Source organism: Amblyraja radiata, chromosome 3, assembly GCF_010909765.2.
Source record: "Amblyraja radiata isolate CabotCenter1 chromosome 3, sAmbRad1.1.pri, whole genome shotgun sequence".
In the NCBI taxonomy this organism is placed as follows: Eukaryota; Metazoa; Chordata; class Chondrichthyes; order Rajiformes; family Rajidae; genus Amblyraja; species Amblyraja radiata.
In genome coordinates, this window is record NC_045958.1 from 129,372,097 (window position 1) to 129,392,620 (window position 20,524).

Genomic DNA, 20,524 nt, shown 5'->3' on the forward strand with positions numbered 1-20,524 from the left:
TGCTCCAGGAGCCGCTCCAGCGGCTCAGGCGGCTGTCTCTCTCCCATGCGGGTGGAGAGACGTCCCCTCCGACAAGTCGGAAGCCACCGGCCGGATGCCTCTTCGGATGGCTGAACATCCAGCCCGCAGCTCAGGCACTAGCGGGACTGGGCTCGGCGCGGTGTGGGGATAGCGGAGCACCCGGTAATTGTTCCTACCGCCTTCTTCTAGAGCTTTTGTGCCTTGTAGTAGCGAGAGCGCCCCTCAAGCAGCGCGTCTCGCAGGCACCTGCTCCGAGAGCCCCTCCAGCGGCTCAGGCGGCTCTCTCTCCCCCCGTGCGGGCGGAGAGACGTCCCGTTCGAAATCGGGAAACACCTGCCGGATGCCTCTTCGGGTGGCTATGCATCCAGCCCGCTGCTCAGATACTAGCGGGCTGGGCTCGGCACGGTGTCGGGGAATAGTGGAACACCGGGTAAACGCTCCTACCGCCTGTTGCTGCCCCCCTCCCCGACGGGAAACGTTCCTCCTCGAACGGGGGACAGTTTTGTTCCAGAGCCTTTTTCTCTGCCTGTAAAACACAAGCAGAAAAAGGCTCCCCTGTAATAGAGAACCCGACCTCAGGGTACTCACCTGACGGTCCGTTTCATTCTGTAGCGGGAGCGCCTAAATCCCGCTGCAGCCGCTGTTGCACTGCTGGCGTAATGCCGCGCCTGCGCACTGAGCGGGTTCTTCACGTAGTCACTCACGTGACTCCGAAGTAAAATTCTGATCCTATGGTCTAATTCTGCTTCTAGGTGTATAGAAGTTGGGGGGAAGATTTTATAGGAATCTGAGGGGTAATTTTTCACATAATGGGTGGTGGGCATATGGAACGAGCTGCTGGAGGAGGTAGTTGAGGCAGGCACCACAACACCATTTAAAATCCATTCAGTCAGGTACTGTACATGGACAGAACAGGCTTGGAGGTATATGGGCCAAACACAGGCAGGTGAGACTAGTGTTGTTGGTTGTTGTGGGCAAGTTGGGCTGAAGGGCCTGTTTCCGTGCTGTATCACTGTAAAGTCATGATCTTCTGGTCTTATAATCTAATTGTGCTCCAATGGTCTGAAGGTTTTATGGTCTAATTGTGTTCCTATTCTCCTATGGTCCAATTCTGCTCCCAGATCTAATGGTGTTATGGTACAATTTTGTTCCTGTGTCTTATCGTATGATTCTGTTCCCGTGTCCACGGTCTTATGGTCTAATTCTGATTCTAGGTGTAATGGTCTAATTCGGCTCCTGAGTCATGCTCTGGTCGAATTCTACTCCTATGTTTTATAGTCTAATCCTTGTCCAATGGTGAACAAAAGTGCTGGAGAAACTCAGCGGGTTCGGCAGCATCTATGGAGCGAAGGAAATAGGCAAAGTTTCGGGCCGAAACCCTTCTTCAGACTGATGTAGGGTGGGGGGGGGGGGGGGTGAGAAGAAAGGAAAAAGGATGAGGAGGAGCCCGAGGGCTGAGGGAGAGCTGAGAAGGGGAGGAGGCAGCAAGGGCTACCGGAAATTGGAGAATTCAATGTTTATGCCGCTAGGGTGCAGACTGCCCTATGAGGTGCTGCTCCTCCAATTTCCGGTGGTGCTCACTCTGGCCATGGAGGAGGCCCTGGACAGAAAGGTCGGATTCGGAATGGGAGGGGGAGTTGAAGTACTGAGCCACCGGGAGATCAGGTTGGTTATTGCTCCCATGTCTTATGCTGTAATCTCCATTGGCCCTGGTCAAAGTCTGCATTTAGGTCTAATGGCGTTATAGCACAATTCTGCTCCTATAATCTCATGGGTCTAGGGTCTAATTTTGCTCCCATATCTTATGGACTCATGGTCTATTCCATCTCCAATGGTCTAATGGTCAAATTCTGCTCCTTGGTCTTCAGGTCATGGTCTTATTCAGCTATATCTTACGGTATGATATAATTCTGCTCCAGTGGTCCTTGGGTCTAATTCTTCTCCAATGGACTTAATGTCTACTTCTGCTCCTAGGTCTAAAGGTCCAATTCCGCTAGTACGTCTTATGGTTGTATGGCCTCATTCTGCTCCCAGGACTAATGGTCCAATGGTCAGGATCTACTCCTTCTCCGATGGTTTAGTCATCTAATTCTGTATTTGATGGTCATATGGTCTAATTAGACTTGATGAGAACGGGCGTCAGGGGTTATGGGGGGAAGGCAGGTAAATGGGATTCGGAGCCAGAGAATAGCCATGATTGAATGGCGGAGTGGACTCGATGGGCTGATTGGCCTAATTCTACTCCTATAACAATAGACAATAGACAATAGGTGCCGGAGTAGGCCATTCGGCCCTTCGAGCCAGCACCTCCATTCAATGTGATCATCCCCAATCAGTACCCCGTTCCTGCCTTCTCCCCATATCCCTTGACTCCGCTATTTTTAAGGCCCTATCTAGCTCTCTCTTGAAAGCATCTATGAACCTATGAACGTGTAAACTCCAATGTCCAATGTCCTTATGGTCTAATCCTTTTCCGATGTTCTAATGGTCTAATTCAGATCAAAGTCCAGTGGTCTTGTGGTTTAGTTCTGTATCTGATGGTCGTGCGGTCTACGTTGACTCCAAGGTCTAATGTTGTTAAGGTCTACTCCTTCTTCAATGGTGTTCTGGTGTGATTCTGTTCCTATGTCTAATGTTCCTGTGGTCTTGTCCCCTTGCAGAGCAACCAGCCATCCACCAGAGCCAGGCCTCGCTGCAGCCGCTGCCTCCGGTGCTGAAGCCTCACCTGGGCCAACAGCCTCCGGCCGTCACTTCGCTCAGCCGCAACTCGGTGAGCCAGCGGCGGACCCAGAGCCCGGCGCCCGTGGCCGCACCGCCCAGCGAGCTGCCCACCACGCCCGAATCTGTCCAGCTGCAGGACAGCTGGGTGCTCGGCAGCAATGTGCCTCTGGAGACCAGGTAGGCCCTGGGGGTGGGGTCACGGATACGGGTACGGACATGGACACGGACACGTTACCCACACGGACATGGACACGGACACGTCACCCACACAGACATGGCCACGGGAGGGAGGGTCCCAGAGGGCGGGGAGTCTGGGGAACTTACCCAATATTGTAGGTCAGGTCGGGGGGTAGTTCCCCCCCCGCCATGGGTACCATGTCATCCCGTGCTACCCGCTCCATGGTCGGATAGTTGGAGGCTAAACCGGCTCCCCCACCTGGTTTGCCAGGTGAGGAGGGGGCTGTGGACCCCCAGCAGGACCAGAAACCAGACCTGTCAAAGGGCGGATGAGCTCCTACCGAGCCAACGGCCATCCACACTTCAGTAGAAGTTGCGATCACTGTCGTACACGGCATTGTAAGGCACCGTGCCTGTTGATGGTATCAACCATGATGATGATGATGATAAAGATGATGTTCAAGAAGGAACTGCAGATGCTGGAGAATCGAAGGTAGACAAAAGTGCTGGAGAAACTCAGCGGGCGCAGCAGCATCTATGTAGCGAAGGAAATAGGCAACGTTTCGGGCCAAAACCCTGAAGAAGGGTTCAGATTGAAGAAGGGTATCGACCCGAAACGTTGCCTATTTCCTTCGCTCCATAGATGCTGCCGCATCCTCTGAGTTTCTCCAGCAATTTTGTCTACCTATGATAAAGGTGATGATGGTGATGAAAGAACTGGATGGAGCGGATGTGGAGAGAATGTTTCCACTAGTGCGAGAGTCCAGGACCAGTGGTCACAGCCTCAGAATTGAAGGGCGTTCCTTAAGTTAGTTGAGGAGGAATTTCTTCAGTCAGAGGGTGCTGAATCAGTGGAATTCTTTGCCACAGATGGCGGTGGAGGCCACAAGTCAGTGGTTATTTTTAAGGCAGAGATAGATAGATTCTTGATTAGTACGGGTGTCAGGGGTTATGGGGAGAAGGCAGGAGAATTGCGTTTGGAGGGAGAGATAGATCAGCCATGATTGAATGATTGAATAGTAGAGTAGACTAGATGGGGGCGAATTACCTAATTCTGCTCCTATCACATGACCTTGTTCAGTTTAGTTAGTTTAAGTTTATTGTCACGTGTACCGAGGTACAGTGAAAAGCTTTTGTTGCGTGCTAACCAGTCAGCGGAAAGACTATACATGATTACAATCGAGCCATTCACAGTGTACAGATACATGATGAAGGAACAACGTTTAGTGCAAGGTAAAGCCAGCAAAGTCCGATCAAGGACAGTCCGAGGGTCTCCAATGTGGCACGGTGGCGCAGCTCGTAGAGCAAGGAGCAGAATCAATGGCTATTTTTAAGGCAGAGATAGATAGATTCTTGATTAGTGTAGGTGTCGGGGGTTATGGGGAGAAGGCAGGAGAATGGGGTTAGGAGGGAGAGATAGATCAGCCATGATTGAATGGCGCAATAGACTTGATGGGCCGAATGGCCTAATTCTACTCCTAAAACCAATGAACATATGAACGTGAATTAGGCCATTCAGCCCATCGAGTCTCCTCCATCATTCTGTCATGGCTGATCTATTTTTCACTGTCAACCCCATTCTCCTGCCTTCTCCCTATTTCCACAAGTGGGAGAGTCTAGGACCAGAGGGCGCAGCCTCAGAATAAAAGGACGTACATTTAGAAAGGAGATAAGGAGGAATTTCTGGAGTCAGAGGGTGGTGAATCTGTGGAAATGATTGCCACAGATGGCGGTGGAGGCCAAGTCAGTGGATATTTTTGAAGTGAAGATTGACAGATTTTTGGTTAGTAATCGCCAACTAGGGAGTAGTCCTGACCCCCCATCTACCTGATTGGTGACCTTTGAACCGGACCTCAATGCACCCCTTTAGAATAAGGGGTAAGCCATTTAGAACGGAGATGAGGAAACACCTTTTCACCCAGAGAGTTGTGAGTGTGGAATTCTCTGCCTCAGAGGGCGGTGGAGGCCGGTTCTCTGGATACTTTCAAGAGAGAGCTAGATAGGGCTCTTAAAGATAGCAGAGTCAGGGGATATGGGGAGAATGCAGGAACGGGGTACTGATTGGGGATGATCAGCCATGATCACATTGAATGGCGGTGCTGGCTCGAAGGGCCGAATGGCCTACTCCTGCAACTGTTGTCTATTGTCTATTGTCTTTAGCTGACCTTACCTTGCACTAAAACTTATTACCCTTCATGCTGTATCTGTTCACTGTGGACATCGGTCCATGTTCCTCAGAGATCCTGCCCGAACCGCTGATGTACTCCAGCACTTTGTGTCTTTTCTGGGGAGCTGTAGTGCGTCTTGCTGGACGGGGGCGGGGAGAAGGGGGGATTCTTTGGGGGAAGTTGGGACAAATTCTTTGATCAGGCCGTGTGTAGCGGAGATGGCCAAAGATGGGGAGTCTGGTCTTGCAGTCGTGAATGGAACAAAGAGTGACACAGCTGTAATGTAATTATTTCAACATATCCATCTTTGAGTTTGAGTTTAGTTTATTGTCACGTGTACCGAGGTACAGCTTTTCTTATGTGCAAACCAGTCAGCGGAAAGATTACAATCGAGCCGTCCACAGTGCACAGACACATGATAAGGGAATAACGTTTAGTGCAAGGTAAAGCCAGTAAAGTCCGATCAAAGATAGTCCGAGGGTCACCAATGAGGTAGATAGTAGTTCAGGACTGCTCTCTGGTTGTGGTAGGATGGTTCAGTTGCCTGATAACAGCTGGGAAGAAACTGTCCCTGAATCTGGAGGTGTGCGTTTTCACACTTCTGTACCTCTTGCCTGATGGGAGAGGGCAGAAGAGGGAGTGGCCAGGGTGCGACTGGTCCTTGATTATGCTGCTGGCCTTGCCGAGGCAGCGTGAGGTGTAGATGGAGTCAAATGGAAGGGAGGTTGGTTTGTGTGTGACGGTCTGGGCTGCGTCCACAATTCGCTGCAATTTGTTGCAATTTCAACAAGAGCATAAATTAATCATTGTCATCCATTTATTAATTTTGTAATTTTCGCCAAAGTCAAAGCCTAGTGAATCTCACTGAAGGGGACGTGTCTGGGAAATGAAACAAAGATGAGTTTAGCCAAAGACTTTAGAATCAGTGAGTGGAGTTGCAGAAACATTCTTTGTTGTTGTTATTTTAGTTTAGTTTAGAGATACAGCACGGAGACAGGCCCTTCGGCCCACCGAGTCTGCACCGACCAGCGATCCCCGCACCCTAACACTATCCGACACACACGAGGGACAATTTTACATTTATACCAAATCCAACTAATCTACAAACCTGTACGTCTTTGGAGTGTGAGAATGGAGCGGCTGGGCCTGTACACTTTAGAAGTTTAGAAGGATGAGAGGGTATCTCATTGAAACATATAAGATTGTTAAGGGCTTGGACACGCTAGAGGCAGGAAACATGTTCCCGATGTTGGGGGAGTCCAGAACCAGGGGCCACAGTTTAAGAATAAGGGGTAAGCCATTTAGAACGGAGACGAGGAAACACTTTCTCTCACAGAGAGTGGTGAGTCTGTGGAATTCTCTGCCTCAGAGGTCAGTGGAGGCCGGTTCTCTGGATGCTTTCAAGAGAGAGCAACTCTACCGCTGCGCCACCGTGCTGCCCTGTTTAAATGAAATTGTCAGTTGAATCACAGCTCCTGAGACCAGATTCTGTGCCATCACTGATAGATTTACCAGAATCATGCCTGGATTATGGGATATTAGTTACAGGAAGAGGTTGGATTGTTTTCTCTGCAACGACAGACAAAACAATCAAAATCTCTCCTGTAGCTGAAACCATCTAATCCAGGCAGCGTTCTAGTAAACCTCCTCCGCACCCTCTCCAAAGCCCACACATCCTTCCTGTAATGGGGGCGACCAGAACTGCGCGCAATACTCCACATGCGGCTTGACCAAGATCCTACAAAGCTGCATCATATCTTACTGACTCCTATGATCAATGCCCTGACCAATGAAAACAAGCAAACCAGAGAGGCATTGAGTCAAACAGCGTGGAAACAGGCCCTTCAGCCCATCTTGCCCATGCCGACCAACTGATTGTGGATGATCAGCCATGATCACAGTGAATGGCGGTGCTGGCTCGAAGGGCCCAATCTGGCCTACTCCTGCACCTATTGTTTATTGTCTATTGTCGCGGCATGTCCCATACCGCATGCCGCCCCCCCGCCCCCCCGCCCGCAACCGCACATTGGAGGAACAGGCTCAACGGGTCTGCACTTGGTCTAGTAAGCTTTAAAAAACATTTGGCTAGGTACATGGATAGGACAGATTTAGATGGATAGGAGGCAAACACAGACTGCTGGGACTGTCCTACACACTAGGGAAAATTTGCAATTTTATCAAACCCAATTAACCTACAAATCCTATACAGAAAAGATAAATCAGCCATGATTAAATGGCAGGGTAGACTTGATGAGCCGAATGGCCTCATTCTGCTCCTATAACTGATGAACTATAAACTATCCTACACACACTAGAGACAATTTACTTTTTTTTTACCGAAGCCAATTAACCTACAAACCTGTACGTCTTTGGCGTGTGGGAGGAAACCTGAGCGCCCGGAGAAAACCCACACAGGTCACGGGGAGAACGTACAAACTCTGTACAGACAGCACCCGTAGTCAGGATGGAACCCGGGTCTCTGGCGCTGTGAGGCAGCAACTCTACCGCTGCGCCACCGTGACGACCCAAAGTTGTGGAGTTGGATTTTGGCTCAATTGTTCCCGTACCGACCTGGGTTCTGGATTCTTTGGACTTTGCTGGCTTTACCTTGCACTAAACGTTATTCCCTTTATCATGTACTTGTATGCTGTAAACGGCTCGATTGTAATCATGTCCTGTCTTGCCGCTGACTGGTTAGCACGCAACAAAAGCTTTTCACTGTACCTCGGTACACGTGACAATAAACTGAACTCAACCAAACTTCACTCACATGCCCGACAAAATTGGCATTCGCAATTTAATAGTAAGATTAAACGAGAACTTACCAGTTCGAACTTTGATCGTTATTTTATGAGGAGTACGTTGAGGGAATACGTGAAGAACCCCGCCTGGACGCATGCGTGTCATTCTTCAAAGCAGCGGTGTGAAATCACAGATAACTGTATATGACTGAACATAGTAAGATTAGAGAACAAGATACCAGTTGAGTATATGATCAAGGGTGGGAGCGGAGGGCACGTATTCCCTCAATGTACTCCTCATAAAATAACGATCAAACTTCGAACTGGTAAGTTCTCGTTTAATCTTACTATTTTACTTCGGAGTCACGTGAGTGACTACGTGAAGATTTCAAAGCTCTGTGATTTCATGCCGTGGAAACGAGTCCATGCATCACATCTGCCTTAATTGACTAAGGGAGGAATTGTGTTAACATGTTTAAACATGAATCCGACATTGAAATCCATGATAAATTTATTAACAACAAATCATAGCCCCAATTTCATGGGGTGAATCATATTACAGAACTTAAAATTGATTCTGCAAAAGTTCCAGGTTTAACCACTGGTTTATGGTAGAATTGTTGGAACGTTTTTTCCCTTGACCATCCTGCTGTCTCCAGGATTTGGTCCAACGGTACGTCCAACTCCATAGCTGCCAATGTAGCTGCAGCCCTGGTGGAATGAGATTTGAATATGTTAGTATCCACTCCAGCTGTTGTTAAAACCTGTTTCAGCCATCTGGAAATAGTTTGAACCAACACTTTTTTGTGGGGTTGCTTGTGGCTGATTAGTAGTGCTATCTCATAGCCTCTGATGTTTTTGGTGTTCTCCATATATAACAATGAATATCTTATTTGGGTTAGTGGCGGAGCTAACGGCAGTGGCTCGACTACAGTCGTCTGTCTTTTTTTATTTTTGTCTTGTTAAATGTATGTCTTGAGTTAGTTTTTATTTTTATTTTTATGTGTATATGTGGGGTTGGTGGGGGGGCTGTGGGGGAAACCGTTTAAATCTCTTCCCTGTGCGGGGACCCGACTATTCCCTGTCGGGTCTCGGATGTTGTTGGGCCTAACATCGTGGAGCCGGCGGCGACCTCCGGCCGGGACTAACCTGGGGGCTCCAGTTGCAGAGCCTGCGGAACTGACATTGCGGAGCTGGCCAACTTCGGAGCGGGAAGAGCTGTAGTGGCGCGCGGCTGCGACCCGACTTTTGGAGTTCGGAGGCACCGGCCGCAGACCCGGTGGATGGGAACATCGGGAGCTCGCAGGTCCCTGGTGGGAGACCGCTTTTCCGAGCTCCGCAACGGCGACTTCTCCCGCTGGAATCGCGGGTTTAAGGACATGGAGCCGGGGCCTAACATCGCCCGGCGTGGCTTAAACGGCCTCAGGACTTACCATCGCCCGCCGGGGGCTTTAACATCGGAGCCCCAGTTCGCCTCGACACTGCAGTGGGACTGCTGGACCGCGGGAGAAGGAACAAAGGGAAGAGATAAAGACTTTGCCTTCCATCACAGTGAGGAGATGTTGGAGACTCACTGTGATGGATGTTTATGTAAACTGTGTTAAGTGTGGGTCTTGGATTGTTTTGTAATGTAAAAAACTGTAGAAATGATATTTCGTTCAAACCTAGGTTTGAATGACAATAAATTGCATTCTATTCTATTCTATTCTATTCTATTATACAGAGACGATCATCTATAGGGTAAGCCCTAAATTCTATTTTGAGGCCTGATGGTCCCGGTCTGTTCTATTTGACTAATTCGTGAACATGAAAAGTTATATTTCTTGTTGAAGAAGTCATATTGTCCAGCCTTAACTTATGTAAAGACTGTACCCTTTGTGCTGTGACCAAAGCCATCAGCATGACTGTTTTATGCGTCAGTTTTTGCAGGGACAGAGCTGTTGCTGGAGACAGTTCCTTAGCAACATTAGGACAATACTCACATCCCATATTTGAGAGTACCTGGTTCTTGGGGGATAGATATTAAAAATTCCCCTCATAAGTTTGGTTACCAGGGGGTGAGTCCCAACAGAATGACGCTCTGATCCTTGCCATAGATATGCTGAAAGGGCACTTCTGGAGCAGTTAATGGCACTGTAACTGAGCCCCTCATCATAATGGAGGCCTGCCAGGAATTCCAGAACAGACGTTTTGTTCGTCGTACAGTAGTGATGTTGTTCCTAGTACAATATTTCCCACTTCCTGATGTGGACCCGATATAGTTTCTTCGTGGACTGCCTGTGAGCCGCTGTATATGTTCATTGTTCGGTTCGTTAGTCCCAGGTCCGGAAATGGTTACTTAAGATTCTGCTGACGAACACATTTGTCCTATTATGGTAGGGATGATTTTCCCCCCCGTTACGGGATGAACCAACTATCTGGTTATTTCGGAACGGAGAGCCATGTTTAGTTGTATTTTGCGTAATACCCGACTGATGAGGCAGAAAGGAGGGAATGCATAGAAAGAACAATTCCCCCCCCACAATGCAGCGAGAAGGCATCCATCGCTGATGCCCCAGTCTGATTCCCAAGAAACACAGATAGGCAACTGGTGATTAAGCCGAGATGCAATAGATCAATCTCTGGTGTTTCATATCATGCTACAATATCAGCAAACACTTTGCGGTCCAACATCCATTCGATGCTTGTCATGAATTTGCGTGACCTGGTGTCTGCCACTAAATTTGAGGTTACCTGGTAGGTAACTAGCTGATATTCAAATGTTTTTCTAAATACACCATTGCCAAATTGTGTTAGCCGGATTATCACATGATACCGATTTGATTCCACCCATGTAGTTAGTATATGTCACCATGGTGGTGTTATCAATCTGTAGTCTAATATGCAGGTGATGCATTTCTGAACAGTATGATTTTAGTCCATAGAACGCACCCAACATTTCCAAGTAGTTTATGACATGTATCTGAAGCAATGATGCTTCTTGTGCATCCCATCTATATCCACAACTAGAGATGGGGTTAGTAACACGCCAACCATGAACACTGGCATCAGTTTGTAGCACCACTGAATGGTTGCTGACAATGATAGGGTTTGAACAATGCCCAATATTTCCCCTATCATTGTAATTCCGTGATTGCTTAGATTGGTAGCCTCATTGGTCTCTACACATGACCAGTATTGGTTTTAAGTGCTTATGCCTTTGTCCTTGTAATTATTGGTAATACAAAGGTCAAATAGTGTGGTTGGAAAGGCCACAGTATTGCCAATTACCCTTGCTACCAGTCGAATAGGTGGTTTACTGATGCCAATGAGGTTGTTGGCCTCAGTTAAGTCTGTACCTTCCTTTGATAAGTTACCCACATGTAGACTAAGTCAAAGGTGAACCCCAAGTAGTCCTTAGTGGTGGAAGGTGTTAGCTTAGAATGAATAACGTCTATAATCCTTCCGCATAGGCACCGTATAGTAAGCATCTTTTAATGGATGCAATTCATAAAGTAGCCTATGGAATCAATTGTTTGGCAGTAACAAAGGTTTCCAATTTCGAATGAATTTACTGCACAATGTATTCAGGTTTGTCAGACCTGAATGATTGGTAACCACATCTTTTTGTTTTTCGTAAAGATATTGACACGAATTCCAAAGAGTCGTGTTGGGATTTCCCCATGATTCCCTAGCATCTAGCCTCTCCAGTTCAGCATGCGCTTCCAGTTTTTCTTATCGTGAAGGCACGAACGTTCAGTTCGGTACATGCTGAACCGGGAAATTTTGTGCACAAATTCAATTGTATATCCCTGAACACTAGGTAGAAAATAAGTGTTAGTAGTTATTGCACTCCATGCCTCCCAAGAAAATGTAATTGAACAATAAAAATGTGGACATCAAATATGTTTGAAACATTACATCTGGAAGAGATGAGATTCCTCTTAGCAGGTAAAGCAGACCAATTTCAAAAGACGTGGTCTACGTTTATGGACCTATTACAAGCATGAGGTGCAATAGTAATTTTAAAAATAAATAAATAAATAAATGGTATCAGGACCTGGCAATGGGAGGTAAAACAACAAAAACAGACTTGGTTGGTAGTCTTTCTGCGGAGTTCAATGTTATAATAGAGCGATTGTCCTTACTTTCTTTTTCTTTCTTTTCTAGGGTCTACTTTCTTACTTCACTTCCTTCTCTAACTTCTTTTCTAAGGGGCTTTCTTTTCCCAACACTCTCCTGCACTTCACGACTCTTGCGCACTTTCTTTACTTTCCTTACTTCTATCTTTTTCTTAAAGCTCAAAAAAATGAAGCGGTACAAAAAATGTATTAAGATATATGTGTTGTGTATTATTGTAATTTACCGTACTTCTAATAAAAATAAATTTTTTTTAAAATAAATAAATAAATAAATTAAAAAAAATTAAGAAATAGAAGAAAAAAAAATGTAATCTACACACCCATTTGTGTTATTTACACCTCCTGTTTTTTAGAAGAGACCAGACCCCCCTACCTCCATGGTGACCAGTGGAAAGTTTGTTTTCTTCCTTGCAGTCGCCGTAGAGGTTGTGTCGTCGGTTTTTGGATTTGGGATTTGGGGTTGCACGTCTTCCAGGAAGGCCGGTCTGGGCCAGGCCTAAAATACCTCTATCCTGTAGCCCGGCCTTTGAGCTTTCACTAGCTTCTGTGTGTCTTCCTGCTGGTGGGTGCGTGGAGGTGCTGTTGTCGTGTGTAGGAGATTCTGCCTGTTGCCGCCTTTATGAGCCCCAGGGTATTGGCCTCCTTATTGAACTCATTTACCTGTTTTGACAGGTTGCCCCCAAGTAGTAATATTGGTGGTTTAATCCCTCCAGGTCTGCACAGCTCTGCAAACTTAGGGTTTAAAGCTGGGCGGATGGCGTTCTCCTAGACTATTAATCTCATACTCCGTATTGCAGAATAATGCCACAGCGTCTTAGCTAAACATCCTGCCTTCTGACTCCCGTTCCAGCCTTCCTGCACCCCCTGCACACTTGTAGTTTTGTTCGTCAAAACCCCTCTTCAGGGTCAGCCCAGAATTGACCCCCCAGTACTCCCCTCTGATGAGGGAGATGCACTGTGCAGCCCTACGTAAGGTGCTGCTGTGGGTATTTTTATATCCCCACTGTGACTAGACTCCATCTCCCGGAGTCTGTCATGTTGGAGCTTTTGCTCCATAAGCCGCTCCAACCGGCTCCAGCGCTCACGGTCGCTGGCCGCCCAAAGTCGGACTCATCAGTCAACGACTCTTTTGGTTTTCTTCTTGCCTTCCCGCCCAGACGCAGTGTTTAATCTGGCCGGTGCGGGGGCGAAGTCGGGCACAGCTGTTCCCTTACGGGTGATTCCTGTGCCGCCGGCCGCTGCTGGCGTCCACAACTCCGCGGTCTTCCCCCGCCAGCTTTGTCACAGCTCTGGTCGACTTCTTTGCCTTGTGCATGTTTCCCCCCCACCTGTAGAACAGTATGGGAACAATAAAGACCGCAGTATCACTTACCTGCAGGTCCAGGCTTAAAACTTGCCGTTATGGGGAAACGTCCTTCCACCCCTCCTCCTGCCGTTTTGACTTGTCAAAGCCAACGGCTCCGTTCTGAATAGTCGGCACAGCTGATCCCACTTACGGGGCTTGTGCCTTCAGCTGCTGCTGGCTCCCGCAACTTCGCGGTCTTCCCCAGCCAGCTTCACTCGCAGCACTTGTGGACACTATTTTGTCCAGCTTCCCCCCCCTGTGTAAAAACAGCGCGGGGACAAACACTACCGCAGAGTAAATCACTCACCTGCAGGTCGCGGTTTCAAACTTACCGCTGCGGGGGAACGCTCCACCCCGCCTGTCGTTTCGCAAGCGTGAAAGCGATATGACACGCATGCGTCCTGGCGGGGTTCTTCACGTAGTCACTCACGTGACTCCGAAGTAAAATTAAGTTTATACCTTGGATTCATTTTCCACAGATATATCACTACAATGGCGCTCTCTGTATTAAAACCTTTTATAGATCTCAGCGAATATTGTAGTCACCTAATTACACCAAAGACGACAAGGCTGTGAATTTATGATGTTCCAATACTGCGGAGTGCTGGGAACCTCATTGAAACTTACCGAATAGTGAAAGGCCTGGATGGAGTGGATGTGGAGAGGATGTTTCCACTAGTGGGAGAGTCTAAGACTAGGGGACACAGCCTCAGAATTAAAGGACGTTCATTTGGCAAGGAGATGAGGAGGAATTTCTTTCGTCAGAGGGTGGTGAATCAGTGGAATTCTTCACCACAGACGGCGGTGGAGGCCAAGTCAATGGATATTTTGAAGGCAGGGATAGATAGATTCTTGTTTGAGAAAGAACTGTAGATGCTGGAAAATTCGAAGGTAGACAAAAAATGCTAGAGAAACTCAGCGGGTGAGGCAGCATCACCGGCTGAGTTTCTCTAGCATTTTTTGTCCACCTTGGATAGATTCTTGATTAGTGCGGGTGTCAGGGGTTATGGGGAGAAGGCAGGAGAATGGGGTTAGGAGGGAGAGATAGGTCAGCCATAATTGAATGGCGCAGTAGACTTGATGGGCCGAATGGCCTAATTCTACTCCTATCACTTATGATCTTATGAGTCTGCACCGACCAGCGATCCCCGCACACTAACGCCATCCGACACACACTGGGGACTATTTTACATTTTCATACCAAGCTAATTAACCTGTAAATCTGTACGTCTTTGGAGCATGGGAGGAAACCGAAGATAAACTAGATGCATCCTTACCACATCCTGCTAACGAAACTCAAAGCAATACATTCTGATTACGCCCACTGTGAAGAGGCAAAGGGAAATGAAGGGAATCCCTCTCAATAAACAGCCTGCATTTTTCTCCACGCCTCAGTCATCTCTCAGGCGTTTAAATCAGCATCGCTTCACAGAGGATTTCATCAACTTCAACTTTGATAAACCTGACAGATAGTTGATTGGACACTGACTGCAAGTTATAGCAAAGATTATTCAACCACAATTAGTCTGTAGCGGTTTTTTTGACAAGAAGCAACTGATGTTTTCAAACACTTATTTATATGCACTGGTTTACAGTATTTTTATATTAAGGAAGACATTGCACAAGGCTCTTGCGATTCACCTACTGGTTTAGAGGCACACAGTCATATAGAGTGGGATGAAGGGCTTGTTTCCATGCTAAACACATAAGATTGTTAAGGGCTTGGACATGCCAGAGGCAGGAAACATGTTCCCGATGTTGGGGGAGTCCAGAACCAGGGGCCACAGTTTAGGAATAAGGGGTAAGCCATTTAGAACGGAGACAAGGAAACACATTTTCACACAGAGTGTGGTGAGTCTGTGGAATTCTCTGCCTCAGAGGGCGGTGGAGGCAGATTCTCTGGATGCTTTCAAGAGAGAGCTAGATAGGGCTCTTAAAGATAGCGGAGTCAGGGGATATGGGGAGAAGGCAGGAACGGGGTACTGATTGGGGATGATCAGCCATGATCACATCGAATGACGGTGCTGGCTCGAAGGGCCGAATGACCTACTCCTGCACCTAGTGTCCATTGTCTATTGTCTATTGCTTTATCTCGAAACTAAAGGGCAGAAAGAGGCCATTTGGCCCATTGAGACTGTACTGGATCCCATCAGTCTCTTTCATCTGCTCTTACCTACAGTCAGATAGCCATGATACAGCGTGGAAACAGGCCCTTCGGCCCAACTTGCCCATACCTCTTATAGAGGTGTACAAAATCATGAGAGGAATGGATCGGGTAGATGCACAGAATCTCTTGCCCAGAGTAGGGGAATCGAGGACCAGAGGACACAGGTTCAATGTGAAGGGAAAAAGATTGAACAGGAATCCGAGGGGTAACTTTTTTACACAAAGGGTGGTGGGTGTATGGAACGAGCTGCCAGAGGAGGTAGTTGAGGCTGGGACTGTCACACATTTAAGAAACAGTTAGACAGGTACATGGATAGGACGGGTTTGGAGGGATATGGACCAAGCGCAGTCAAGAGGGCAGTGGAGGCCAAATCACTGGATGGATTTAAGAGAGAGTTAGATAGAGCTCTAGGGGCTAGTGGAATCAAGGGATATGAGCAGACGGCAGACACCGGTTATTGATTGGGGACGATCAGCCATGATCACAATGAATGGTGGTGCTGGCTCGAATGGCCTCCTCCTGCACCTATTTTCTATGTTTCTATCTATGTTTCTAAGTGGGACCAGTGTAGCTGGGACATTGTTGGCCGTGTGGGCAAGCTGGACCGAAGGACCTGTTTCCACACTGTATCACTATATGACTATGCCCCATCTACACTAGTCCCACCTGCCTGCGTTTAGCCCATATCCCTCTAAACCTGTCCTCTCCATGCTCCTGTCTAAACGTTTCTTAAACATTGAGATAGTCCCTGCCTCAACTACCTCCTCCGGCGAATTTGTGTGAAAAAGTTACCTCTCAGGTTCCTATTAAATCTTATCCCCCCCTCACCTTAAACCCATGTCCTCTGGTCCTCGATTCCCCTACTCTGGGCAAGAGACTCTGTGCGTCTACTTGATATATCCCTCTCATTGTTTTGTACACATCGTAACGCCTCAGGCGGGTGGAGTTTGCTACGGTTGGTGAGACCACATTGATTAGCACAGATTTGTTTTGTTATTTAGGGATCTGTCGAGGTTTTTCACGTATTCAGCATTGAAAAAAAAACATTTGGACAGGAAACATGGATAGGAAAGGTTTAGAGGGATATGGGCCGACTTCTTATTTGGGCGGCACGTTGGCGCAGCGGTAGAGTTGCTGCCTCACGGCGCCACAGACCTGAGTTTGATCCTGACTACGGGTACTGTCTGTACAGAGTTTGTACCTTCTCCCCGTGACCACGTGGGTTTTCTCCGGGTGCTCCGGCTTCCTCCCACACTCCAAAGACGTGCAGGTTTGTAGGTTAATTAGCTTGGATAAAATTGTAAATTGTCCCTAGTGAGGATAGTGTCAGTGTGCGGGGATCGCTGATCAGCATAGACTCAGTGGGCCGAATGGCCTGTTTCCGTGCTATATCACTAAACTAAACTAAACAGTGTGATCGGGCATGGACTCGGTGGGCCGAAGGGCCTGGTTTAATGCTGTATCTCCAAAAAGGGAATCCTTTGATGGTTTCAACATGATCGATGTTTGGTGTCAGAATTAAAGGGCACTCTTTTAGAAAGGAGGTGAGGAGGAACTTCTTTAGTCAGAGGGGAGTTAACGACCTGTTCCACTAGGTGATTTTTTCGGCGACTGCTAACGGCAGGTACTCGGGAAACGCGGTAAGCTCGTGAAGACTCGTGAAGATTTTTCAACATGTTTAAAGATGTCCACGAGAGCCCCGAGTACCGACGAGTGGCCATTACCATAAATCTCCGAGTTCGAATCAGGGCAAACTCGGGAGAGCTCTTGGAATGAACTCGTACCGTGGGACAGGGCTTTTAGGAGGCAGAGATCAGCCAGACTTGATGGGCCGAATGGCCTAATTCTACTCCTATAACTTGTGGATAAACATTGGTAATGTGACCCAGGGTGTTGCAAGTGCAGTTAATGGAATGTCAAAGGGAAGATTTTCTGTTTCGTGAACTGAACTTCACCCTGGCACTGCTCAGGGCAGGCATCAAAGTGTGAGATCAGGAATGCTCTGAGGAGTAAATGAACAAGGATAATCCACACTTAGAAACTCTTCCCAGCCATTTAATAATACAACAGCTCTTTCAGCGTGGGTTCAATATCCTGCTGACAAAGTTCATGATCCCTTTCTGCGCTTAAAATATGAATTATAATCAAACGAGAACAGTTCCATGTTCTGCCATGCAGTCACAGAGACCCTGGAACGTGCTGCCGGGGTGGTGGTGGAGGCAGATATGATAGAGGCGTTTAAGAGGCTTTTAGACAGGCACATGGATATGCAGGGAATGGAGGGGTATGGATGGCTGGATATGCACGTCTTTGGAGTGACAATAGACAATAGGTGCAGGAGTAGGCCATTCAGCCCTTCGGGCCAGCACCGCCATTCAATGTGATCATGGCTGATCATCCCCAATCAGTACCCAGTTCCTGCCTTCTCCCCATAGCCCCTGACTCCGCTATATTTAAGAGCCCTCTCTAGCTCTCACTTGAAAGTATCCAGAGAACCTGCCTCCACCACCCTCTGAGGCAGAGAATTCCACAGACTCACAACTCTCTGTGTGAAAAAGTGTTTCCTCGTCTCCGTTCTAAATAGCTTACCCCTTATTCTTAAACTGTGGCCCCTGGTTCTGGACTCCCCCAACATCGGGAACATGTTTCCTGCCTCTAGCGTGTCCAAACCCTTAATAATCTTATATGTTTCAATATGATACCCTCTCATCCTTCTAAACTCCAGAGGGTACAAGCCCAGCTGCTCCATTCTCTCAGCATATGACAGTCCCGCCATCCCGGGAATTAACCTTGTAAACCTACGCTGCACTCCCTCAATAGCAAGAATGTCCGTCCTCAAATTAGGGGACCAAAACTGCACACAATACTCCCAGTGTGGGAGGAAACTGGAGCACCCGGGGAAAACCCAAGCAGGTCATGGGGAGAACGTACAAACTCCCTACAGACCGCACCCGTAGTCAGAATGGAACCCGCGGTGTCTGGCGCTGTGAGGCAGCAACTTCATATGCTCATAATTGATAGGAGCAGAATTAGGTCATTCGGCCCATCAAGTCTACTCCGCCATTCAATCAATAGACAATAGACAATAGGTGCAGGAGTAGGCCATTTGGCCCTTCAAGCCAGCACCACCATTCAATGTGATCATGGCTGATCATCCCCAATCAGTACCCCGTTCCTGCCTTCTCCCCATATCATATAACCATATAACAATTACAGCACAGAAACAGGCCATCTCGACCCTTCTAGTCCGTGCCGAACACGTATTCTCCCCTAGTCCCATATACCTGCGCTCAGACCATAACCCTCCATTCCTTTCCCGTCCATATAACTATCCAATTTATTTTTAAATGATAAAAACGAACCTGCCTCCACCACCTTCACTGGAAGCTCATTCCACACAGCCACCACTCTCTATCCCCTATCCCCTGACTCCGCTATTTTTAACAGCTCTATCTAACTCTCTCTTGAAAGTATCCAGAGAACCTGCCTCCACCGCCCTCTGAGGCAGAGAATTCCACAGACTCACGACTCTCTGTGAGAAAAAGTGCTTCCTCGTGGCTGATCTATCTCTCCCTCCCATTCTCCTGCTTTCTCCCCATAACCCCTGACACCAGTAGCAATCAAGAATCTATCAAGAGTCTGAAGTAGGGTTTCGGCCCGAAACGTCGCCTATTTCCTTCGCTCCACAGATGCTGCTGCACCCGCTGATTTTCTCCAGCAATTTTGTGTACCTAAGAATCTATCTATCTGTGCCTTAAGCGTATCCACTAACTTGGCCTCCACAGCCTTCTGAATCTGTTTCAGTCTTTTCAGAGAGTATTACAGTTCCATAGTCTAGAGTGTTTTATTGTCATGTGTCCCTGATAGAACAGTGACATTTTTACTTGCTGCAGCACAACAGAATATGTGAACATAGTACACTGTAAACAATATAATAAATGAGAAAAAAAGTTCAGTGTGTGTTTATATACACTTACCCACATATACGCATATAGATTCAAGGCTCACATTTATTTGCCACATGCACCAGTTAAGATACAGTGAAATGAGTTACCATGCAGCCCAGACAATTAAAAAGAACAGAATACGTGGTCGGGGGCCTTGACCCTCCGTGGTCGCCACTGCGGATGGCCCGATGTACAGGCCCTCTCGTCGGGATGATCAAAGCTCCGACGTAGGGATGGATCGAACACACTGTATATATATTTATACAGATCACATCTAGTATATATATGTGTGTATAGGTATGTGTATATATATATATATATATATATATGGGCTACATATGGCAGGCAAGAGAGAAGACTCCACACCTTCCACCTGAGAAGCATCCGCCGTATCCTGGGCATATCCTGGCAAGACAGAGTGTCCAACGCCGAGATCCTGCCTTGTGCTGGCCATCCCAGTATGTACTCAGGCAGCGCAGACTGTGGTGGCTGGGCCATATCCACCGCATGGAGGATGGCCGTATTCCAAAAGACATCAATAGACTATAGGAGCAGGAGTAGGCCATTCGGCCCTTCGAGCCATTCAATGTGATCATGGCTGATCATCCCCAATCAGTACCCCGTTCCTGCCTTCTCCCCATATCCCTTGACTCCGCTATCTTTAAGAGCCCTATCCAGCTCTCTCTTGAAAGCATCCAGAGAACCGAATTCCACAGACGACTCACATCCTCTGTGGAGAGCTGACATCTGGGAGGAGAACCATCGGCCGACCCCCAGCTACGTTACGAGGATGTCCGCAAGAGAGATATGAAGGCGCTCGACGTCGATGTGGAGGCCCGGGAGAACCTTGCAGCTGACCGCACAAAGTGGAGGGGTACCCTGAACCAACATCTCAAAACAGGGGAAGAGAAACGCAGCGGCAGACAAGGGGGCTGGCAGAAAGGAACGCAGCAACTGCAACACAACAGAGACCACACACACAAATGTGACCTCTGCCACAGAGACTGTCACTCCCGCAAGGGTCTCTACAGCCACAAGCGATGCTGCTCTAGCCGAGGTTTGGAGCAAGCAGCGAACAACTAGGATGCATCACCCATGGTCAGCCATATATATATA

At 47.8% G+C, this 20,524-nt stretch overlaps 1 protein-coding gene across 1 annotated transcript in view; it reads left to right on the forward strand.

Annotated features, from left to right (window-relative positions):
* tenm3 (teneurin transmembrane protein 3) overlaps positions 1-20,524 on the forward strand; it is a 702,745-nt gene that overhangs the window by 464,886 nt on the left and 217,335 nt on the right. The window contains 1 exon segment of the mRNA XM_033018762.1: positions 2,682-2,919. Within this exon segment, the coding sequence (XP_032874653.1) occupies positions 2,682-2,919 (238 nt within the window).